Source organism: Microcaecilia unicolor, chromosome 7, assembly GCF_901765095.1.
Source record: "Microcaecilia unicolor chromosome 7, aMicUni1.1, whole genome shotgun sequence".
Taxonomy (NCBI): domain Eukaryota; kingdom Metazoa; phylum Chordata; class Amphibia; order Gymnophiona; family Siphonopidae; genus Microcaecilia; species Microcaecilia unicolor.
The window spans coordinates 16,596,426-16,621,891 of record NC_044037.1 but is presented as its reverse complement, the minus strand read 5'-3'; the positions used below and the strand labels follow the sequence as shown (position 1 = coordinate 16,621,891).

The 25,466-nt window shown below is 45.5% G+C and overlaps 1 protein-coding gene across 1 annotated transcript in view; it reads right to left on the bottom strand.

Moving 5' to 3' along the window:
- Positions 1 to 25,186, bottom strand: part of LOC115474842 (LHFPL tetraspan subfamily member 1 protein-like) — a 63,704-nt gene extending 38,518 nt beyond the window's left edge. Inside the window, exons 1-2 of the mRNA XM_030210528.1 lie at positions 25,116 to 25,186; positions 1,667 to 2,488 (exon numbers count right to left, since the gene is read on the bottom strand). Coding sequence (XP_030066388.1) covers positions 1,667 to 2,048 — 382 coding nt within the window. The 5' untranslated portion in view covers positions 2,049 to 2,488; positions 25,116 to 25,186. The remainder of the gene's footprint in view (positions 1 to 1,666; positions 2,489 to 25,115) is intronic.
- Between the last annotated feature and the right edge of the window lie 280 nt (positions 25,187 to 25,466).

The following is a 25,466-nucleotide window of genomic DNA, read 5'->3' as shown; positions in this document are numbered from 1 at the left end:
ACAGTAAGAGTTATCTTGCCACATGGCCATTTTTTGGGGGTGGGGGGGGGGGCTTTTTAACTGCTGCAGTAAAAAGGGCCTGACGTACGAGAAAAACTGCCCCTGTCGCTACCACAGGGCTCTTTTTCCCGCAACTTAGTAAAAGGACCCCTCAGCAGTGGCGTTCCTAGGGGGGGGCGGTGGGTGCGGTCCGCCCCAGGTGCACACCTGTCCTCCGTTGTTCCATGCTTCTTCTCTGCTCCGGAACAGGTTACTTCCTGTTCCGGGGCAGAGTAGAAGCATGAAACAACGGAGAACAGGCGCGCGCGGCACCCCCCAGCGGCGTGCACCCGGCAGGGGAGGGGTTCCTTCGTGGGGGTGTCCTTTCGCCGGGGGGGGTCCACGCTGCATCGGGGGGGGGCGCTGCACCCAGGGGGCGGGGCGTATTGGCGATCCGCCCCGGGTGCCAGCCCCCCCAGGAATGCCACTGCCCCTCAGTGTTACATCTTCTATTGTATCAGTCCCAAAGACTTGCCCAAAGCAGCTTACAACAAACACACAATTTGTAAAATACAGCACATCATTTAAAATTGCACAAAAATACAGTGAACTCACATCCTAAGGTCTTGTGAGGGCAATCTGATTGCAAAAGTCGTTTTCAGAATATTTATTTTGCTTCAGCCCTTGAACGTGCAGTCAAATGATTTTCATTACTACTAATACTACTTATCATTTCTATAGCGCTACTAGACGTACGCAGCGCTGTACACTTGACACTTAGACCTGCTACTGATGCCTGCACAGCAAATGCGAGGCAGCCCATTCAAAATGAATGGGTTGTGGCAGGTGCGTAGCCAGACCTCGTGGTGGGAGGGGCCAGAGCCCAAGGTGAGGGGGTACATTTTAGTCTGCCACCCCACTGAGTTGTGGCAGGTGCGTAGCCAGACCTCGTGGTGGGAGGGGGCCAGAGCCCAAGGTGAGGGGGTACATTTTAGTCTGCCACCCCGCCGCTGCCCCCCACCACCACCTCATCGCTTCCCCCGCTGCCCTGCCGCACCCCACAGCAACAAATACCTTGGCTGGCGGGAGTCCCCAACCCCCGCCAGCTGAAGCCTTGTCCAGCACCAGTCTGGGGCACCGCTGCGCTCCCTACCCTCCTCTCTCTTCCTCCTGACGTCCTGCACGCTCCTTTACTTCCAGGAGAAACAGAGAGCAGGTCAGGGAATGAGGCGGCAACCCAGACCGGCACTGGACAAGGCTTCAGCTGGAGGGGGTTGGGGACCCCCGCCAGCAAAACCAGGGGTCCAGATGAAATTTGGGAAGTCCCAGCCCCCCGTGGCCCCACCTAGCTACGCCACTGGGCTGTGAAGCATTTGCCACGCCAGGAATCGCTAGCATGGTTTAGTAAAAGAGGCTCACCATCAAGGACCTACCAGAGGCCCAGCTGCTTCACAGTGCCTACGGGCATCACAGCATGCTCTAACCATATTAAAACTCTGAGACATAGCATAAAAAAATCAAGTTTTATCAAAAGCAAAGGCCCTGGAACCTTTCTTAGCCCAGAGCAATTTGCAAATGCCGTAGCGTACCGCAAGGTGTATGTTGAAGGATTTCAGCGCGCTCCCTGAGTGCGGATGGCACCAGGCTCTGGTTTTCCTAATTCGCAACCTGCTCAAATGTGCTTTACCTCCAACAAACTGTGCTGCCCCCACGAAACGCCCCGTCATCCTGGAAATAAGATCCTTCATACAACATCCCAAGGTTGCCGCCAGCGCCACCAGCAGGAGCAGAGCACATCCCGTCCCGGTCACCACAGTACAGATCTGCCAGGACAGACTGGGGATGGCGCTGAAGCTGGCATATCTGCCACACTCTTCCACCATCACAACGCTCCTCTCTTCGGTCTGGGCCGGATATGTACACCTCCGGAAAGTACTGAAGGAGACCGGTTTGCCCAGCTGGGTGCCGAAGAGCCAGCAGGGCATGAAGTAACTGGTGCAGGTCACAGCTGCTATGAGCAGGGACAGGATGGCCCACAGGGTTCCGATGGGTGTCAAACTGCTTTGCATCGCTGCCAGTTCTCTGTCTTTTCCACTCCGGCCTTCTTTTCTCTCTTTACCAGTGAAAATGATTTTTTTTCTGTGCTGAAATCTCCAAAAGGGTTTTCTTCACAGTGACCAAGAATGTTGATGAAACAAACAGCCGTTCTGGCTAATTCCTGCTCTTTTTTTGCGCAATCAGACAAGCAGCCCCTCTGTTATTTATTTAGGCTGTATCCTCATCCATGAGACAGGCGCATTCCAGGCCCTGATCTGATACATTTCTGCCAAAACTGTCTCTTCCTTCATGCAGGAAAAGAATGTTCTCTGGTTTCTCCGCTGTAAAAAGTGCTTTGCTATGTGATCATGGATTTTTCAAAGCTTCCATTCGAGCACGGGGCTCTTCCTAAAGATACCAGCTGGAATCCTGTTCACAGGGTAGATGTCACTTGAAAAGTTACCAGTCAGTTCTAAAAAAAAAAAAAAAAAAGCCAAATCATTAAACTGAATTACTACTTACTCTAGCTTTAAGCCTTGTCTCTAACTTTCCTGATTGTATAAATGAATAGCAATGGTCTAATATCCGAAGTCTAGGAATTCTGGCTTTGAAATTATCCTGGGACTTAGATCATGCTTCTTATGGAAATGAACTGGTTTCCAGCAGGAGAAGATGCTGTGTTATTAAGAACATAAGCGTTGCCATACTGGGAGAGACCAAAGGTCCTTCAGGACCAGCATCCTGCTTCCAACAGTGGCCAATTCAGGTCACAAGTACTTGGAACGATCCCAGAACAGTAAAACAGATTTTATGCTGCTTATCCTAGAAATAAGCAGTAAATTTTCCCAAGTCCATCTTAATAATGACTTATGGACTTTTCTTTTAGGAAATTATCCCAATCTTTTTTAAACCCTGCTAAGCTAACTGCTTTGTTAGCAGAATAGCAAAATATGGTATTATCTCCAAAGAGGATCTCACACATAGAGTTTCCTTACCTACTGAAGCCTTGAGCTTTGAAAGCTGCTGACATATTCCAACAAAATTCAAAATAAAATACTTTTTCTACCTTTGTTGTCCGAACATTTTAATTTTCCATTTGCTTTGGCCGCCGTGTCTCTTTTCTGCTTTTCTCTGTTGTGTCTTCACTCTCTTTCCAAGATCTCTTGTCCATTTAACATTTCTTCTCTCTCTATGTCCACCATCTATCTTCCCTCTACATCCCTATCTATCCTGTCCAGAATCTTCCATCTGTTTCCCTATCATCCCCCCCATTTCATCATCTGCCCTTTTAATATCCCTATCCATCCCTCATATACAGCATTTCCATTCTGTGTCCCTATCTTGCTCTGTCCAGTATCTCCCCTCAGTATTTTGATCCTTCCACGTGTCCAACATTGTCTCTCTGTGTCCCTGTCCCTATGCTTCCTCCATGCACTGCACCTTTGTGTCCCTGCCCACATGCCCAGCTTCTCTCCTCTTCCTTTCCTTCCTCCCACATTGCCCACTCCAAGGCCAACATCTCTTCCTCTCTTTCCACTGCCCCTCAACAGTACAGCATTTGTCACTCCCTCCCTCTATTGGTCTAACATCTCTCCCCCTCTCCCACCTTCCTGGGTCTCTCTCTCTCTCTCTATTCACTCCATTCCCCCTTCCAGATCCACAATGTTCCCCCTTCTCTTTCCCCCCTCCCTGATTCCAGTCTCTCGACTCTCGCCCCCTCTTCCATCTCCCCACCTCCCATGGGTCTATCATCTCTTCATGCACCCTCCCCCCCCCCCCCCCCCCCCCCCCCCAGTCCTTCAAACTTGCAGTGGGTTACCAGCACTGGTAGCAATAAAGACAGAGTGTACATAAATGATTAAAATACCGTCATTTGCATGCAATCTTAGCATCTGAAGCTAGGTGGCGCCTTATAAAATCATTCCCTTAACTTCCAATAAAGATATGGTGTAAGGGGAAAGAGTGTACACATATATTTCTATATGTAAACCTTTGTTTTGGTGCTTTGCACAAAGACCGAATGGGAACCTCTGAGTTTTTTTTTTATTATTATTACATTTGTACACCGTGCATTCCCACTCATGGCAGGCTCGATGCGGCTTACATAGGGCAGTGGAGGGTTAAGTGACTTGCCCAGAGTCACAAGGAGCTGCCTGTGCCTGAAGTGGGAATCGAACTCAGTTCCTCAGGACCAGAATCCACCACCCTAACCACTAGGCCACTCTTCCACTGTTGCTACTATTTGAGATTCTACATGGAATGTTGCTATTCCACTAGCAACATTCCATGTAGAAGTTGGCCCTTGCAGATCACCAATGTGGTCGTGCAGGCTTCTGCGAGTCTGACGTCCAGGACGTCAGGCTCACAGAAACAGAAGCCTGCGCAGCCTTCTACATGGAATGTTGCTAGTGGAATAGCAACATTCCATGTAGAATCTGCAATAGTAGCAACATTCCATGTAGAATCTCCAATAGTATCTATTTTATTTTTGTTACATTTGTACCCTGCGCTTTCCTACTCATGGCAGGCTCAATGCAGCTTACATGGGGCAATGGAGGGTTAAGTGACTTGCCCAGAGTCACAAGGAGCTGCCTGTGCCTGAAGTGGGAATCAAACTCAGTTCCTCAGTTCCCCAGGACCAAAGTCCACCACCCTAACCACTTTGAAATACATTCACATCAGCTTTTCCCTTCTGAGCTGTTTGACAAGCAGATTGCTTAGAATGAAGGCGTTCTGCTTCAAGCTACGCCTTTACGGGATCAATTTTCTGTACCGCTGTGCTTCTCATATTTGCTCTGTGCAATGCAAACTTTTTGTTTCAGGGATGTCAGAACGATTCGAGCACATGCAACAGAGAAATTCCAGTGCTGGTCTCCCATTAATTAAATTCATTCCCCAGTGCTCTCTGTCTCAATTTCTCTAAAGTTGCTCTTTTTTTTTTAATTAAGACAATGAAGGCCCTTTGAGAGCATTTGAAGACAGACGCCACTGGACTGACAGTCTGAGTGGAATTCCAGGGCTTAATAAAAAATGATAAAACTCTCCAATAGACGTCATATGCATTTGATTTATGAGGCTCTTAACATTTTTTTTCCATTACCAGTCCCTTTAGCAGCAGTTGTCATCCTTTCTGCTCATGCTCAGCTCGCAGAGACTTGCTCGGATTCTGACCACATATATTTCTGTGAAGGTATGGCTACAAAGGGCTAGTCTACAAGAAAGATACCATTTTAGAGGTAACATAGAGGGGCATAATCGAACGAAAACGTCTATCTCCATGGGCGTTTATCTCCGAGAACGGGTCCGTGAAGGGGCGGACCGAACCGTATTTTCGAAAAAAATAGACGTCCATGTTTTATTCGACAATTTGTGAGCTGGGCGTTTTTGTTTTTCAGTGATAATGGAAAATGAAAGCGCCCAGCTCAAAAACAAACAAATCCAAGGCATTTGTTCGTGGGAGGGGCCAGGAGTCGTAGTGCACTGGTCCCCCTCACATGCCAGGACACCAACCGGGCACCCTAGGGGGCACTTTTACAAAAACAAAAAAAAAGGTAAAAGAGCTCCCAGGTGCATAGCACCCTTCCCTTGGGTGTTGAGCCCCCCAAATCCCCCTCAAAACCCACCGCCCACAAGTCTACACCATTACTATAGCCCTAAGGGGTGAAGGGGGGCACCTACATGTGGGTACAGTGGGTTTGGGGGGCGGTTTGGAGGGCTCCCAGTTACCAGCACAAGTGTAACATGTGGGGGGGGGGGGTGGGCCTGGGTCCACCTGCCTGAAGTCCACTACACCCCCCCCCTAACAACTGCTCCAGGGACCTGCATACTGCTGCCAGGGAGGTGGGTATGACATTTGAGGGTGAAAATAAAAAGTTGTGAAACGGCATATTTTGTGGTGGGAGGGGGTTTGTGACCACTGGGGGAGTCAGGGGAGGTCATCCCCGATTCCTTCCAGTGGTCATCTGGTCATTTAGGGCACTTTTTGGGGTCTTATTCATGGAAAAACAGGGTCCAGGAAAAGTGCCCTAAATTCTCGCTAAAAACGCATATTTTTCTTCCATTATCGGCGAAAGGCGCCCATCTCTGATCGCCCGATAACCACGCCCCAGTTCCGCCTTTACCACACCTCTGACACGCCCCCATCAACTTTGTCCGCATCCGCAACGGAGTGCAGTTGAAAACGTCCAAATTCGGCTTTCGATTATACCGCGTTATTCGTTTTTGTGAGATAAATGTCTATCTCCCGATTTGGGTCGCAATATAGACGTTTTTCTTTTTCAATTATAAGCTGGATAGTAACATAGTAGATGACGGCAGAAAAAGACCTGCACGGTCCATCCAGTCTGCCCAACAAGATAACTCATACAGTATGTGCTACTTTTTGTGTATACCTTACCTTGATTTGTACCTGTTTTTTTCAGGGCACAGACCGTATAAGTCTGCCCAGCACTAGCCCCGCCTCCCAACCACCAGCCCCTTGATTTGTAGGTAGATCCCACACCTTATTTATTTGTTACATTTATACCCCACATTTTCCCACCTATTTGCAGGCTCAATGTGGCTTACAAAGTACCGTAAAGGCGTTTGCCATTTCGGTTGATAACAAATACAAGATTGTGTTGTGGTCAAATGAGATAGAGGTGAATCAGGCATCACGGGTTGAGGGGAAAGAGGATTGTAAATTGTCAAGTTCGATCTTTGATTATGTTGTGTTGCAGGGTGTGGGGATTTATGTTGAATCAGTGGGATAAGCTTTTTTGAAGAGGTGGGTTTTCAATGATTTCCTGAAGTTTAGGTGGTCATGTATTGTTTTCACTGCATGTGGGAGTCCATTCCATAGTTGTGCGCTTATGTAGGAGAAGCTAGATGCACAAGTTGTTTTGTATTTTAGCCCTTTGCAGTTTGGGTAGTGTAGGTTTAGGTATGATCGTGCTGATCTGAGTCTATTTCTAGTTGGCAGACCTTCAAACTGTGCTAAAGTCACACGCATAATGGCCAGCCACCAGGTGAAGGAAGCTGGTTTAGGCATCCCTCCAAACTCACTGTTCCCAGGGGATCAATCTTTAAAAACATTGTAAAGCTAGCTAAGGTTCTGCCTGTTGAGCAATACAATACAGGAACAATTAGTTGCTCTAACGGAGTAAAAGAATTCTGACCTTTTTCCTAGCCCACAGTTCCTAGAGCAGGGGCCAGAACAGTAAAACATATTTTATGCTGCTTATCCTAGACACAAACAGTGGATTTTTCTAAGTCCATCTCAATAATGGCTCATGGACTTTTCTTTTAGGAAATTATCCAACCCTTTTTTAAACCCTGCTAAACGAACTGCTTTTACCACATTCTCTGGCAACGAATTCCAGAGTTTAACTACACGCTGAGTGAAAAACAAATTTTCTCCGGTTTGTTTAAAATGTGCTACTCAGTAGCTTCATGGCGTGCCCCCTAGTTTTAGTATTTTTGGAAAGAGTAAACAAACGATTCACATTTCCACTCCACTCATTATTTTATAGACCTCTATCATATCTCCCCTCAGCTGTCTCTTCTCCAAGTTGAAGAGCCCTAGCCACTTTAGCCTTTCCTCATAGGGAAGTCGCCCCACCCCCTTTAATATTTTCATCACCCTTCTCTATACTTTTTCTAACTCTGCGATATCTTTTCTGAGCTACTGTGAGCAGAATTACATATAGTATTCAAGGTGTGGTTGCACCATGGAGCAATACAAAGGCATTATAACATTCTCATTTTTGTTTCCTAATAATTCTTAATATTCTATTTGCTTTCATAGCCGCTTCTACACACTGAGCAGAGGGTTTCAGCATATCATCAACGATGACACCTAGATCTTTTTCCCCCAGGCAGTGACTCCTAATGTGGAACTGTTTTAATTTGCCAAATTCTTTCATGTGCAAGTCAAAGGCTTAAGAACGTTTAATTAATTGGTGTTTCTCTGCTAACTAAGATGAATTTTAATTTACTGGTGGCAGTGAAAATACACACCGGCCTCTGAAACTATGTTTTCCCTTTAAATTGCAAATACAGGTGGGGAGGGGGGGAGCCCAGAGGTGAGAAGACCAGCAGTGAATGGTGGAAACCTGAGAAACGTCAAATGGAAGCGAGTAAGAGGAAGAAGGAGCTTCATGAGTTTTAACAGAAAAAGATCAATCACAAGGAGAATATTTATTTATTTATTTATTTATTTATTGTATTTGTACCCCACATTTTCCCACCTTTTTGCAGGCTCAGTGTGGCTTACAGAGTGTAGATATGATAACGTCGTTACATGCTTTAAAAGCAGTCGATCGATCGTAAGCAGAGGTGAAAGAGGATTTAGATGGAAAGGTGTTAGGTAAGGTTGTGTGAGAGGGTGATCTGGCTGCGACATCTGTCACCCCATTGATCGCTAGGGTTGATTCGGCTGATCTGGCTGGCTAGGCGGGTGTCCCCTTCCTCCCTCACCACTCCATGTTCGTCCCTCCCGAAGCTGTGTGCTCGGTAGAAGAGGATGACCTCCCGATAGAAGAAGTACCGTTCTTCGGTCAAGGGTATACCAGTAGCTGCGCTCCCCTGCTAGAACCTCCAAACAAGCTCAAGAGGTGTTTTTTGGTGTACTTGGGTGGTTTAAGGAATGATTTGTTTCATTGAGGGTGACTTTTGTAGGCTTTGTTGAAGAGATGTGTTTTCAAAGCTTTGCGAAAGCTGGTTAGATTGGTCATGGTTTTCAGGGCCATGGGTAGTGCGTTCCAAGACTGTGTGCTGTTGTACGCAAAGGTGGTAGCATAAGCCTGTTTGTATTTCATTCCTTTACAGCTGAGGAAGTTCAGATTGAGGAATTTGCGGGCCGATCTTTTGGCATTTCTGGGCGGTAAGTCCACTAGGTTTAACATTTAGAGTGGGGCATCTGCGTGAATGATTTTGTGTACAGTCGTATAAGTATGAGGAGAACCAAGCCAGGACAGTACCAGAAATACCCAAAGATTGCAACCGTGAAAGGAGCAGTGAATGATCGATGAAATCAAAGGCAGCGGATAGATCCAGAGAAACCAGTAACACGACAGAGCCAAAATCAAGGAGGGAATGTAACTCCCTAGTTAATGCTACAACTGTTGTTTCAGGACTCCTTTTACTAAGGTGCGCTGAAAAATGGATTGTGGTAGTGTAGGCACGGGTTTTGGGCATGTGCCAATCCATTTTTCAGTTCGCCTGTAAAAAAATCCTTTTTTTTTTTTTTTGCTGAAAATGGACGCGTCCATTTTGAGTCTTACCCACAGCCATTGACCTAGCGGTAAAGTCTCACACGGTAACCGGGCGGTAATGACCTACATTCGTCAAATGCCACTTGGTGCATGATGGATAAGCGCATCAGAAAATAATTTTCGGACACGCATATCGGACAGGCGCCAAAAATGAAATTACTGCAACTCGAATTATAGCTACGTCATGCAAGGTTCCACGTTAGGAGTTACGGACCAAGAAAGGGATCTGGGTGTCGTCATCGATAATACACTGAAACCTTCTGCTCAGTGTGCTGCTGCGGCTAGGAAAGCGAATAGAATGTTGGGTATTATTAGGAAAGGTATGGAAAACAGGTGTGAGGATGTTATAATGCCGTTGTATCGCTCCGTGGTGCGACCGCACCTTGAGTATTGTGTTCAATTCTGGTCGCCGCATCTCAAGAAAGATATAGAAGAATTGGAAAAGGTGTAGCGAAGGGCGACTAAAATGATAGCGGGGATGGGACGACTTCCCTATGAAGAAAGACTAAGGAGGCTAGGGCTATTCAACTTGGAGAAGAGACGGCTGAGGGGAGACATGATAGAGGGATATAAAATAATGAGTGGAGTGGAACAGGTGGATGTGAAGCGTCTGTTCACGCTTCCCAAAAATACTAGGACTAGGGGGCATGCGATGAAACTACAGTTTAGTAAATTTAAAACAAATCGGAGAAATGTTTTCTTCACCCAACGCATAATTAAACTCTGGAATTCGTTGCCGGAGAACATGGTGAAGGCGGTTAGCTTGGCAGAGTTTTAAAAGGGGTTAGACGGTTTCCTAAAGGACAAGTCCATAAACCACTACTAAATGGACTTGGGAAAAATCCACAATTCCAGGAATAACATGTATAGAATGTTTGTACGTTTGGGAATCTCGCCAGGTGCACTTGGCCTGGATTGGCCGCTGTCGTGGACAGGATGCTGGGCTCGATGGACCCTTGGTCTTTTCCCAGTGTGGCATTACTTATGTACTTATGAGTCACATGGTAACCGGGCAGAAAGTCCATTTTGGCATGTGTTGGGCGCACCTAGATGCTTACGCGACTTAGTAAAAGGGCCCCTCACTGCTGTGGATCGCTCTAAATCCTGACTGTCGTGGATGGAGGATAGCAGAAACAAACAAGAGACAGTCTAATGCAGAAGCAGAACAGACAACCAGCAGCAACGGGACAAACACAGCAAGTTTATCCAAATGTCAACTTTAAAGGAAACAGGTCTCAACCTGGCTAGTTTTCAGAAAAACCTTCATTAGGGGTCTATAAACAATAAATATCATAAAATCAATAAATTAATAAGAAAGATCATCATTAAAATAGATTATATAAAAATAAAAATAATAGTAATGATGCGAACTTAACCACATAGGTTGGCACAATACATTCACAGATTCAATACATTTAGTGCAAAACCCTGTCGAGATATTTAAAAATCTCATAAATATCATTATTACTACCCATTTTATCTTTTTTGAACATAAAAATCCTAACCATATAGAGCCTTTATTAAAATAAAATTCTCAATAACAATATTATATGACTCACCCTATGAGCCATATAATATGAATATTTTTTAATTACATTTGTACCCTGCACTTTCCCTCTCCGCTTCAGAGAAGCCTTGGATTACATTGGGATCTAAAGAGAGCCATTTTTACCTTTCAAGTCTCCACCCAAGAGAAACCATATACACGCAGAGGCATCTTGTCCACAGTCAATAGTTTGTACGATCCACTGGTGTTTGTGGCTCCAGTCACAATTCAAGGAAGATCCCTACTGAGAGAACTTTCCCAAAATACTGAAGAGTGGGATGTTCCATTGTCACCAAAAATGCAACAAGAATGGGAGAAATAGAAAGATTCTTTAAAGACTCTTGAACAACTACACATCCCACATACTTACATCCAGTGGTGTGCTGGAGCCGGCTCGCACCGGCTCGCAAGAGCCGGTTGTTAAACTTTCTACCGACTTGCGAGCCGGTTGTTAAAAATCGCAAGCCGGCTGTTGCTCACCTCCCTCCCTCCCTCCCTCTGGATCCGGTCCCTCACCGACTCCTTGTCCTTCTAATTCTTCGGGGCAGGCAGTCATGTCTGCCCGCTGCCAGTGCTGACTCTCCCCCGCTGCCGATTCGTGCTTTAAAAATGACCGCCAAGACTTCCAGAGGCGGCCTCGCAAGACTTCTGCTGAAGTCTCGGTGGCCATTTTGAAGCGCGAACCGGCAGCGGGGGAGAGTCAGCACTGGCAGCGGGCAGACATGACTGCCTGCCCCGAAGAATTAGAAGGACAAGGAGTCGGTGAGGGACCGGATCCAGAGGGAGGGAGGGAGGGAGGGAGGAGAATTCGCTGAACAACTTGGGAGGGGGTGGCAGGGGAGAGAAGGGAGTCACTGGGCATGGGTGGATGGAGGGGAGAGAACTAAGGGTCGCGCTGGGTATGGATGCATGCAGGGCAGGGGAGAGGAGAGGAGGGTCACTGCTGGGCATGGGTGGATGGAGGGCAGGGGAGAGGAGGGTCATTGCTGGACATGGGTGGATGGAGGGCAGGGGAAAGGAGGGTCACTGGGTATGGGTGCATGCAGGGCAGGGAGAGGAGAGGAGGGTCACTGCTGGACATGGGTGGATGGAGGGCAGGCAGGGGAGAGGAGAGGAGGGTCATTGCTGGACATGGGTGGATGGAGGGCAGAAGAGAGGAGGGTCACTGCTGGACATGGGTGGATGGAGGGCAGGGGAGAGGAGAGGAGGGTCATTGCTGGACATGGGTGGATGGAGGGCAGAAGAGAGGAGGGTCACTGCTGGACATGGGTGGATGGAGGGCAGGGGAGAGGAGAGGAAGGTCACTGGGTATGGGTGCATGTAGGGCAGGGGAGAGGAGGGTCACTGCTGGACATGGGTGGATGGAGAGCAGAGGAGAGGAGGGTCACTGCTGGACATGGGTGGATGGAGGGCAGGGGAGAGAGGGTCACTGGGTATGGGTGCATGCAGGGCAGGGGAGAGGAGGGTCACTGCTGGACATGGGTGGATGGAGGGCAGGGGAGAGGAGGGGAGAGAGAAGAAATGCTGGACATGGATGGAGGGGAGGGAAGAGTGAGGAAGGAGATGAGATGAGGGGAAAGGGAAGAGAGGAGAAAAACTGCACATGGATGAAGAAAATAGGCAGAAGCTGAGGGCCAGAAATGAAGAAGAAAGGAGGAAAGTAAAGAAATAAATGGAAAGGAAGCCCTGGAAACGGAGCTAAGAGGACAGATAGCAGCAGAATCGGACACTGGGCCAGCATGATCAGAAAAACAGTCACCAGACAACAAAGGTAGAAAAAAAATCATTTTATTTTCATTATAGTGTTTGGAATATGTTCACTTTGAGAATCAGGTGCTCAACATTAAAAGTTTATATTTATTTATTTACTTATTTATGGCATTTTATCGCACATTAAACATGACTTAGATTGGAACCTGGGATCATTTAATTTTTTTTTCCTGGAGGAATGCATTGCCACCCCCCACAGGCTCTCTCCCCGGCTATAGCCAGCTCTGCAATTTGGGGGGGGCGCAGAGGGGGACCGGCAGGGGTGCAGAGGGGGACCAGGGAGAGAGTCTGTTGTTAAACATTTACCAGCACACCTCTGCTTATGTCTCTGAAGCACTCAGTACTGCCTCTCACAAAGAAATCTGCATCTTCTCAGACGCTTCTAAAAAGGTCATAGCTGCAGTGGCCTACTTGAAAGCTACAAACACAGGTGGGCTATCTCATGTGAGATCCATCTTTGGCAAAGCCAAGTTAGCACCACAAACCAATTATACTATTCCACGCTTAGAATTGTGTGGAGCAATGTTATCAGTAGAGAAAGAAGAAATGATACTCAATGAAATGGGCATTCAAGTAGACAATGTCAAATTCTATACTGACAATAAATTCATCTTGGGCTACATTTATAACCAAACTAGGTGATTTTACGTGTATGTCAGCAACAGAGTTGAGTGTATACGAAAGTCAACATAACCAGAACAGTGGCATGATGTGCCAACTGACCAAAATCCAGCAGACTGTGCCACCAGAGCTCTGCCAGCATCTCGTGTAATGGAAACCATGTGGTTGTCAGGACCAGACTTGCTTCTAAAACCTGACTACACATCTCCAGTGAAAGGGAACTCCTTTGAACTTATAGATCCTGACTCTGGTGCAGAGATACATCCAGAGATGGCCATTCCTTCCACCAACATTGCATCTTCATCTCATCAACCAGCTAATGAAAGAGCACCTACCGCCAAAGTGCCATCAGAGATACAGAACTATGGATCATCAATGACAACTTGGCACCACCTGGGAGCTTCAACACAAGACTTCGCTGGAAGACAAGGAATTTCTTCAGCAGAGCCATCACTGAGCCAGTGATCCACACCACAATAAGATGAGGACACCATGGACCGTTGTCCACTCCGGAGATTCAAAGACTTTTCTTTCTCTCTCTTTTATGTTGTTTGCTGTTTGTGTTGTCTGTCTCTCATTTCAGCTCCTGCGAGACTGCAAGAGAGAGGTTGCCAGAACAGTAAAGAAACCAGATACAAGCAAGAAATTGCCAAGCTTCAAGATCCAGCTTTATTTATGAACTTTGAATTGACTTTGTGCTATTTATAAGTGAGAAATTATATAGTGGTATCTACCGATACCAGGCAAGGAATATTCTACCCCCATATTCATGGAGGCAGGGTGCTTGGATGTACTGACTTTTTCTCCAGTTTCAGATTGGAAGGGAAGAGAGAAGGATCTCTTCACTGAGATCCTGTGAACAGTTAAATTTGATAACCCATAAGCAGCTATATGTACCCTCCCCAGGTACTATTTAGATAGTAAACAAATGTTTAGATAGTTTTATAATTGATCCATATTGATTTACTAGTTACTGTTTGCTGATTGCACCTTTTTCTTTTCATTGTTCTAATTTTTTATGACAATAAACATTTTTAGTTTATTGCCTCTGCTTGTCTGGACTGACTAAGAATCCTGGTGGTTTGTATGTTGGGTCTGTGGGTGCTTTCTAGAAACTGTGGGACCATTGGGAATGTGGCCCCAGTAACCTAGGAATCACTGGGGATAATTTGAGAGCGGGAGACTAGCCCAGAGGCGGTTGGGACTCAGTCGGTGGGAGGAGGGTGCTTGTGTAGAGCACAAGAGGCAGGTGTAGGCAGACCTGAGCTGTGCTAGGCATAGACCCTCTAAGTGGCTGCGGGGTAGCCCCAGGTGGGTGGCTGGGCATTTCATGACAGGCTCATTCCATGTAGAGCACCCAAATTAAAGGAACTTCCAGCTGGTTTTATTGCTGGCTCACCACTAGACATTTATCAACCTAGCCAGGTAGGTGGCAGCTGAAATTGTTCCTAAATCTAGTCAGCTATTTTGTCACTGATCAGCATTCTGGAAACCAGTTTCTAACTACTTAGCAAGGAAAGACATACAGAGCTAGAACACCATGGCACATGAGACTAGCGTGACACAGTGACCGCACAGTTTCACATCTGAACCATAGCCCATAGAAGAAAAGCAGAGATATTCCATTCTATCTGGGAGTCAGCAGCTGCTTCTTTTTGATTTATGTGCATCAGTAATCTGGCCTTGAAAAGCAGGATGAGAATTGGGCCTGGTGAGACGGTGCAATAAAAAAGCCACATATGTTGATGGAAGTACAGAGAAAGAGAGAGAGAGAGCTGTTTTCTGTGGCAGTGCAAGGCTCAGACCTGGGCATAGCTGACTCATCCTTTCAAGGTGGACAAAATGAGCGGTAATTGCTACTGGATGGATGTAATTGTGTTCTCTGGTTGTAGAGTGCATTAAAGGTGTAATGTAAGAACAGTGTGTTTATTATACAAGCTACTTGGTTAACATGAGACATTCCCCATTCCTGTAAAGTAGTATGGTTGCTCTATTAGTTCACTTGAATGCACAGAAATAAAGGCAAACAAATAAAAATAAAAATATAAGGTGATACCTTTTATTGGACTAACTTAATACAGCTTGCAAAAAGTAACACCCCCTTCCTTAGGTCCTTTTTTGCCAATTCCGTCCTGACCTCAGAAGAAAGTGATAGCTCTGGTAAACTGATTAAAGACGTATTGAGTTAGTCCACAAAAATGTCATTTTTGTTGTTTTTTTGCTTTTATCTGATGACCTTTATTCCTGTTCATAGAAAATTACTGCTGAATCTCAAGCTGAGTTCTCCTTATCTAAGGCTGCCGTGTGCAGTCTACAGATAGCGTTTGATTTCAACAGGCCAAGAAAAGTTAACAGGCTCCTCTTCTCCTACCTTAGCTGGAGGAGATGCTGCTCCCAGATCGCTGAAGGCTGCAAGTTTGACATTCCCCAGATAAATCTGCAGCCTCTTGTGATCGGAACTAAGAGCTCTAGACCTAAAATCAGCCAGTACACATGAGATGATCTGCAGCCCCTCCTTACCTCTCTACCCTCATCTCCCCTTACGTTCCTACCCGTAACCTCCGCTCTCAAGACAAATCCCTCCTTGCGGTACCCTTCTCCACCTCCACCAACTCCAGGCTCCGCCCTTTCTGCTTCACCTCACCCCATGCTTGGAACAAACTCCCTGAGCCCATATGCCAGGCCCCCTCCCTGCCCATCTTCAAATCCTTGCTCAAAGCCCACCTCTTCAGTGTCGCCTTTGGCACCTAACCACTACACCTCTATTCAGGAAATCTTGACTGCCCCAACTTGACATTTTGTCCTTTAGATTGTAAGCTCCTTTGAGCAGGGACTGGCCTTCTTTGTTAAACTGTACAGCGCTGCGTAACCCTAGTAGCGCTCTAGAAATGTTAAGTAGTAGTAGTAGATGATCAGATAATTCCATGTCATAAGAGGCAGGCTAAGACACACTCCAGTTTTTACCCCATTGCATTCAGGGAGATGTAGTTTTGTCTTCAGGGGCTATTTTTCTAAGTGGGTTAGTTTTGCGCATACCATGACAGGAATAAACCCCACTCCTAAGCCAGGGCGTGCGGAGTATGATCTCAGTAGTTTTGTGTATATGTCCATAGATGCACTAGGTTAAAATCATGGCACTGAAAACAGGACAGGGCACCAGGCAACGTGAGACCAGTGTGGGACAAATGCTTTAGCTGGCGGGAGTTGGTACCCTCACCAACCAAGGTACCTTCCAGTGGCAGTGTGGGGGGAGAGGCGGCGGAGGCAGTGGGGGAGCAGAAGTAGCGGCAGGTGGGCGGCAGCAGGGAGGCGGGCCAAAATGTGCCCCCTCCCACCTTGGGATCTGACCACCACCCCCCTCCTGTCGAGGTCTGGCTACTCCCCTGCTTCACACCAATGCTTAGGGCTGTGCTTTTTTCTGCTGTGCTTCCTTCATTGCACTTTTGATTCTCTCTAAAGACATTGTAAAGGTGATCTGAAAGCTGTGACAAAAGCTTGTCAAAAGGCGGGTGCGGTGTTTTAACCACACCTAGCGTGTTTTGCCTTTTGCCATAATTGCCTTAGGTGTGGTGAGATGAAACAGCCTTAATGCTATTCCAGGAGTGCCAGTTGGCTCCATTTCTACTGGTCAGTCTCATCCAGCCCTGGTTTTTCTGCACTGCATGCTTGTATACAGTGGAGTGAAACTGTTGTCCGGAGTTCCAGCCCCCTTTTTCATTTTGGTCGCTCTTCTTTGAACTTTTTCTAATTCCGCTATATCTTTTTTGAGGTACAGTGACCAGAAATGAATACAATAGTCAAGGTGAGATTGCACCTTGAGCAATACAGAGGCATTATAGTATTCTCGGTCTTATTTACCATCCCTTTCCTAATAATTCCCAGCATCCTCTTTGGGTTTTTTTTTGGCCACTGGTGCACACTGGGCAGAAGATTTCAGTGTATTAGCTAGTGGAGGAGTAGCCTAGTGGTTAGTGCAGTGGACTTTGATCCTGAGGAACTGAGTTCAATTCCCACTGCAGCTCCTTGTGACTCTGGGCAAGTCACTTAACCCTCCATTGCCCCTGGTACAAAATAAGTACGTGAATATATGTAAACTGCTTTGAATGTAGCTGCAAAAACCTCAGAAAGGCGGTATAGCAAGGCCCATTTCCCTTATGACATCACAATATCAGAAGTGAGCCAAGTATTGGGCAATCAAGCCATTGTGACATCACTGATGAGGTTGGCTCTTATTGGTGGAATGAGTGGAGGAGTAGCCTAGTGGTTAGTGCAGTGGAATTTGATCCAGGGGAACTGAGTTCAATTCCCACTGCAGCTCCTTGTGACTCTGGGCAAGTCACTTAACCCTCCATTGCCCCTGGTACAAAATAAGTATGTGAATATATGTAAACTGCTTTGAATGTAGTTGCAAAAACCTCAGAAAGGCAGTATATCAAGTTCCATTTCCCTAGTGTATTAGCTACAACACCTAGATCTTTTTCTTGGGTGCTGACCCCCAAGGTAGACCCTAGCATCAGGTAACTATGATTTGGATTATTCTTCCCAATGTGCATCACTTTGCATTTGTCCACATTAAATTTCATCTGCCATTTGGATGCCCAGTCTTCCAGTTTCCTAAGGTCACAATTCACTATTCACATGTGTTTTAAGAACCTTGAATAGTTTTGTGTCATCTGCAAATTTAGTCACCTCACTCGTCGTTCTCATTTCCATATCATTTAAAAATATGTTCAATAGCACTGGTCCCAGTATTGATCCCTGTGGCACTCCACTAGTCACCCTCCTCCATTGAGGGAAATGATTTCTGTCCAATAATTATCAGTTCCTAATCTACACCAGAACATTGCCTCCTATCCAATGACTCTTTAGTTTTCTCAGGAGTAATGAGGAACTTTGTCGAAAGCGTTCTGAAAATCTAGATACACTACATCAACCGGCTCACCTTTATCGACATGTTTATTCACACCTTCAAAGAAATTAAGCAAATTGGTGAGGCAAGACTTCCCTTAGCTGAACCCATGCTGACTCTGTCCCACTAAACCCTGTTTATTTATGTGTTCTGTAATTTTATTCTTTATAATAGTTTCCACTATTTTACCCGGCACATAAGCTACCTAGGACCCCTTGTAATATGTCATTGTAGACCTTACTCAGTCTCTTGTCCTCTCCCTTCCTTGTGTTTATTGCATCCCTTGAATTCCGTCATTGTATTGGTAACTTCTACCACCTCTCCAGAGAGGCTAGTCTAACATTTCTACCTCTGCTCCAATACATGTAATTTGCTGTGTGTTAGTGATTAATCCCTGGATTATAGGTATTGCGCCCAAATTTCCACATCCAACTTTGTGAGTACACTGGATATGCGCATTTAAATAAATTGGCTAATGAGCTCTGAACTATCGATAATTGGGTGTGAACAACAAATTATTGATGTTAATTGGCAGTCTTTAAACTTTGCGCATGCATCTCGCTGCACGCTATTCTATAAATTGATTAGGATTTATTTACCGCCTTTTTGAAGGAATTCACTCAATGCAGTGTAGAACAAGAATAAGTCTAACAGAAGCACTAGACAATTACAGCAGTAAAAATACCAACCTAAACACCTGAACCCTGCAACACAACGAAACCTGTACCAGAACAGAGAACTTAATTCTCCCTCCTCATTAACTTTAACGCAATTTACTACTCTGTATTTCTGACACCGGAATTGGCACTCGCCATCACGGTACTATGTAAGCCACATTGAGCCTGCAAATAGGTGGGAAAATGTGGGATACAAATGCAACAAATCCTATATAATAAAATGCACCTCCAACATTCTGAAGCCAAGAAAGTGAAGCCTTCAAGCCTTGAAGCATTCCTGCAACATTCCGGAACTACGTGTCGTCAATTGAGGAGATGGAGCCTTACAGAGCACACGAATGCTTCAAGGCTTGAAGGCTTCACTTTCTCACACTCGCACACACACACTCACTCTCTGTCTCTCACATACACTCTCTCTCACACAGACTCACACACACACTCTGTCTCTCACACACTTTCTCTCTCTGACTCAAACACACACACACACACTCTGTCTCTCTCTCACTCATTCTCTCACATACACACTCCATCTCTCACCCACATACTCTCTCTCAAACATACACACTCCGAGGAAAGGGGGGCATGGAACACGCTGGGGAGGAGACGGAGGGGGCATGGAACTCGGAGGGAAGGGGGGGCCAAGAACTCAGAGGAGAGAGGGAGGAGAGGGAGGGGGCCTGCATCTCAGACGGAAGGGGGGCCTGGAACTCGGATGGGAGGAGAGGGAGGGAGGAAAGGAGGGAGTCATGGAACTCGGAGCCCCACACACACACACTCACTCTCTGTCTCTCACATACACTCTCGCTCACACTCTCTCTCTCTCTCACACACTCACTCTCACACACACATACGCTCAGTCTCTCACGCACTCTCTCTCTGACACAAACACACACACACTCTGTCTCTCTCTTATTCATTCTCTCTCTCACTCACACACACACTCCATCTCTCACACACACTTTCTCACACACACTCTCTCTCTCTCTCTCTCTCTCTCTCAAACATACTCACTCCAAGGAAAACCTTGCTAGCGCCCATTTCATTTGTGGCAGAAACGGGCCTGTTTCACTAGTAAATACATAAATTCAAACAACAATATAAAGTATGGCATAGTATGCTCCATTACAATGCAAACACAATGAAGCATTTTAATATTGAGCATAGCATGTAAGCAAAGAAGGACTATATAGATAGCGTAACAGGAGTAAAAAAATAACGGACTAATTTACAGAAATATGTAAATGAGGTCAGAAAGGTGCTTGAACATTATCTTAGCTAAGGCACGAGTGGATTAACATGTGTCATTTACTTCTTCCATTAAAGGCCTGGTTAAAGAGAGCCAGGTTTCCACCTTTTTCGTAGACGTAGTCTTCTGTTAGGCAAAGCATTGTGTGCCTAGCTTCAATTGTATGTATCTGAAAAGGGGTGTGGCCAGGGGCATTCCAAAAATTGCGCAGAGATTTATAGAATTTGCCAAAGCGCACCTAAATTGGGTGCCAGCACTTACATTTGCTTATAGCAGGGCGTAAGTGCAGTGCCCAAAAGTTAGGCATGGGATCCGCACCGTGCTATTCTATAAGGGATTCTGTGCCGTAATCCAAGTGTATCCCATAACAACGCGTGTAATTTAGCTGGCTTAACAAGCTAATCAGCACAGGTCTTAACGAGCAATAATGAGCACTAATTGGCAATAATTAGAATTTACGTGCACAACTCATTAAGCGTATTCTGTAATGCACTGCACCTAAATTCTAAGGTGCGCAGCCAAAAAGGGTCATGGTTAAGGGTGGAGAAATGGGCATTTCGAGGGCATTCCAAAACTTACATGCACTGTTATAGAATATGGCCCTGAGTGCCTAAGTCTATGCGCCAGCATTTACGCCACGTTTTTCTTGGTGTAAATGGATGTGCGTAGTTTTAAGCGCTGTGATATCAACTAAGCGTATTCTATATACCATGCCTAAATACAGGTGCCACTTTGAATGAACAGTTACTGAGAAAAGATGAGAACCAATTTTAGATTGTGCCAGAGATACCAGTCTCCTTCAAACGATTGAGTAGTAGATCATAGTAACATAGTAGATGACGGCAGAAAAAGACCTGCACGGTCCATCCAGTCTGCCCAACAAGATAAACTCATATGTGCTACTTTTTGTGTATATCCTACCTTGATTTGTACCTGTACTCTTCAGGGCACAGACCGTATAAGACTGCCCAGCACTATCCCCGCCTCCCAACCATGATCTATTACATTAAACGCCGCGGACAGATCAAGTGAGATAATCAATGCGATGTAACCTTGTTCCAGTCTAGAATGTACTTCACTTAAAAGGGAAGTCAAAACTGTCTCTGTACTATGACCTTTCCTAAAACTTGATTGTCTCGGGTGTAATACGTTTTTCGATTCTACGTAAGATTGTAACTGTGTAAGCACAACCGCTTCCAATATTTTGAATAAGAATGGAAGATTTGAAACCGGACGATAGTTACTTGGGGAGTATGGATCCAATGAAGGTTTCTTAAGATTTGGCTTTACCAGGGTCTCTTTAAGAGCTTTTGGGACCTACTCCATCTGTAAGGCTTTTTGTTTTAATTGAGTATAGATGGGTCAGTAGTTCTAAAGAGGGAAACTTTAGCCAATTTGATGGTATCGGATCTAGCAAACGGTAAGTGGGTGAAAGATGTGATATCGTTTTTTGGAATGATGTTAGGGATGGAATCTCAAGTAGGTGCCATAATCCTGACAAAGTTGGAGTGGACACCTCTTCTGCATCTGTTATCTTAAGAAAATGAGCTCTTAACTTATTAATTTTGGAAATAAAGAATTTTGCTAGAGTTTCAGACTCTATATATGATCTCCATATATATCCACTCTCATTAACTTGCCGCCCAGGAACTCCCGCAAGTCAGCTCGCACGTATCTCAATCTCCACTATCCAGCTCTCAGTGGCCTCAAATATAAGACTGTCTGTGCTTCCTCTTTTTATCTTAGCACTCAATCCTGGAACGGACTGCCCCAAGTGGTCAAATTCACCCCAGATCACCCGACCTTTAAGAAGCGGCTCAAGACCTTCCTTTTCGGTAGAGCATATGCTGTGGGCCCTCCTGGTGTTACATCCCTCTGAGCCACGGCAGCCACATTGACAAACTGTCACCTTCCCCTCTCTCCCTACTACTACTACTACTACTATTTAGCATTTCTATAGCGCTACAAGGCATACGCAGCGCTGCACAAACATAGAAGAAAGACAGTCCCTGCTCAAAGAGCTTACAATCTAATTGACAAAAAATAAATAAAGTAAGCAAATCAAATCAATTAATGTGAATGGGAAGGAAAAGAGGAGGGTAGGTGGAGGCGAGTGGTTACAAGTGGTTACGAGTCAAAAGCAATGTTAAAGAGGTGGGCTTTCAGTCTAGATTTAAAGGTGGCCAAGGATGGGGCAAGACGTAGGGGCTCAGGAAGTTTATTCCAGGCGTAGGGTGCAGCGAGACAGAAGGCGCAAAGTCTGGAGTTGGCAGTAGTGGAGAAGGGAACAGATAAGAAGGATTTATCCATGGAGAGGAGTGCACGGGAAGGGGTGTAGGGAAGGACGAGTGTGGAGAGATACTGGGGAGCAGCGGAGTGAGTACATTTATAGGTTAGTAGAAGAAGTTTGAACAGGATGCGAAAACGGATAGGGAGCCAGTGAAGGGTCTTGAGGAGAGGGGTAGTATGAGTAAAGCGACCCTGGCGGAAGACGAGACGGGCAGCAGAGTTTTGAACCGACTGGAGAGGGGAGAGGTGACTAAGTGGGAGGCCAGCAAGAAGCAGATTGCAGTAATCTAAACAAGAGGTGACAAGGGTGTGGATGAGGGTTTTGGTAGAGTGCTCGGAAAGAAAGGGGCGGATTTTATGGATTTTGTAAAGAAAGAAACGACAGGTCTTGGCGATCTGCTGGATATGAGCAGAGAAGGAGAGAGAAGAGTCAAAGATGACCCCAAGGTTTCGAGCTGAGGAGACAGGGAGAATGAGAGAGCCATCAACAGAAATAGAAAATGGGGGGAGCGGGGAGGTGGGTTTGGGGGGGAAATGAGAAGCTCTTTCCCTTCTCTCACGCTAATTCCTGTATTTTGTATTAATGTTGTTTAATAGACTATTGTACGCCACATTGAGCCTGTCCATTGGTGGGAATAATGTGGGATATAAATGCGATAAATAAATAAATAAATATCCCTGTACTTATTCCTGGTTTTGTTGTTGGATGTTTCATAACAAGAAACAACTGTTTAGACGAGTTTGCAGCAGCCTGTATTTGTTTGGAAAAATAGGTGGGTTTTGCTATCCTTACCTGCGCTATAAAATATCGTTGACACTGCTTACGTTTATTTTTCAGTTCGGTTGTCTTTCCCTTACGCCATAATCGTTCAGCTCTACATACCTGCTGTTTACATCATTTTAGGCCTGAGTGGTACCACGGCTGAGAATGTTTCGTCCTTAGTTTAAGTGTTTTTATAGGAGCGATGTTGTCAAGAGCTGTTGAAAGGACCTGATTCCAAATAGTAATCTGCTCCTCTAACGATGAATCGAAAAAGTTTAATGGAAAATTTTCTGACAAAGGGGGCAGGGTAGAAGGATCTATCTTTCGCAGACCCCTAGTCTGAATATAAGATGGAGTAGATCTCTGTGCTGGTCTTGAGAGTAATAATTTCAAATGAAGGAAGAAGTGGTCTGAGCACGAAACTGGTACAGTTTCTACCTTTGTACATCGCAACTCATCTGGTGTAGGTGCTTGTGGAAAACACACTTTGGAATATCACGTGGACTCTATCCCCTGGATTCTACATATGGCGCTTTGAGTTGTGCATGCAAATTCGGATGCACGTCCAATGTGCACACACATTTTAATTGAATAAAGAGCCAATCAGTGCTGATAATTGGGCAATAACAAGCAATTATCAGCATGAATTAGCAATAATTAGAATTTACGTGCGCATCAGCTCGCTTGTACTTAAATCTGCGTTACCCAATCTATAGTGGCCTCAAGTATAAAACCACCTACGCCTCCACCTTTTCCTATATTAGCGCACAACTGTGGAATGGTCTACCTAAATTTGTTAAAATTACCCCTGATCATCCGACCTTCAAAAAATATCTTAAGACCTTCTTATTTGGAAACGCTTATGCTCAAGACCCGCCCCCCCATCTCTTCCTATTGAATTCAATTTCTCTTTCCGCATTTCCCCACCTTTGCTATTACTCTCTAGTCTCTTTCACTTCAGTGTCGTTGACTGTTGTAGAATTGATGTATGATTTCTGTAGATTACTGTAAGCCACATTGAGCCTGCCCATGGGTGGGAAAATGTGGGATATAAATGCTATAAATAAATAAATCTTTTAGGTGTATAGTATAAAGAGGTGTGCGTAAATTCTAATGCATGGATCTGAAAAGGGGGCATGGCCATGGGAGGAGCATGGATGGGTCTGGACGATCCTAAAATTTATGCGTGTTGTTATAGAATTTGGGGGATTCATGCCTAATTTACATGTGGGGATTACCACCAGGTTTTCATTGGCATAAATGGTTGCACCTTAATGTGGTCGTGGTTCCCAGCGCTAATCGCTATTCTATAAACCGCGCCTAACTTTAAGAGCAGCTTATAAAACAGTGCTGAGCTATTTTTTTGGCACTGATTTTTTGGGCTCCATTTTTACAATCTAGTTCTATGTAAGTAAAAATATGTGCAATGTAGCAGATGTATTTGATCAGTAGCTGAGATGTCGTGTGTACTGGTGGCAGGGGACTGGGACAGTAAGCCTTCATGCATGCATTCCTTTCTGTGCTGTCATTTTGGACAGGCCAGTCCACCTGTAATTATTAAGATACATCAGACAGAAGTTGGTAAGAAAATCTATGACATTCATGCCTGATCCTCAAATGTGCTGCATGAAAACCATCTGAATTAAGATTGTTTCATTGAAGAATGTGCTACTTTATTTATTACCTATAATAAATGCGTTACACAGATATCTTTAAAAATGAAAAAAAAAAACGTATTTAATGTTGTTACACAGAAAAGTCTGTGTTGTATAATCCAATTCTCAACAGTAAACCTCAGTGGTTTCAGCTTTCAAGAACTCCAGCTGTGATCTCATTCATACACTTTATTACTAGTCACAGAAACTGTCAGACTAAGCATAAAATGCACATCCAAAATTGTCCCTAAGGTTACCAGGACGGGACTGTGTGACACACAGCAGGAAACACGCTCCCACTGTGACTTGCAGTGCTGATAAACCGGCTGCCAGACATGCTTGCAACAAGCTACAAAAAAATCCTTCTTACCCCAAAGGCTGCCTCTTGTCAGAATATGAATTCGAGAGCTTCTCCAGCTGGCTGGCATGCCTTTCTTTCTGTAAGACTGGCTGCCTGGGCATGAGCCAGTTACCTTGGGAAAGAGCAGGAGGAGGAGGAGGAGGAGGAGGAGGAGTTTGGCAGACTATCTGCCTAATTGGAATTAACTCCAGATGCGCTGACTGCTCCCTGCCAAGGCTGATCTCAGAGCCGGGGTTTTCCTACGGATACCTGCCAGCGCCACCCATACAGCCAAAGCCGTGTGGAGGGTAATTTTGTAGCGGGCCGCCTAGGGGGAGCGTTCCCCCAAGTCCAGTTCTGGAGTAGCCCTTGCCAGTCAGG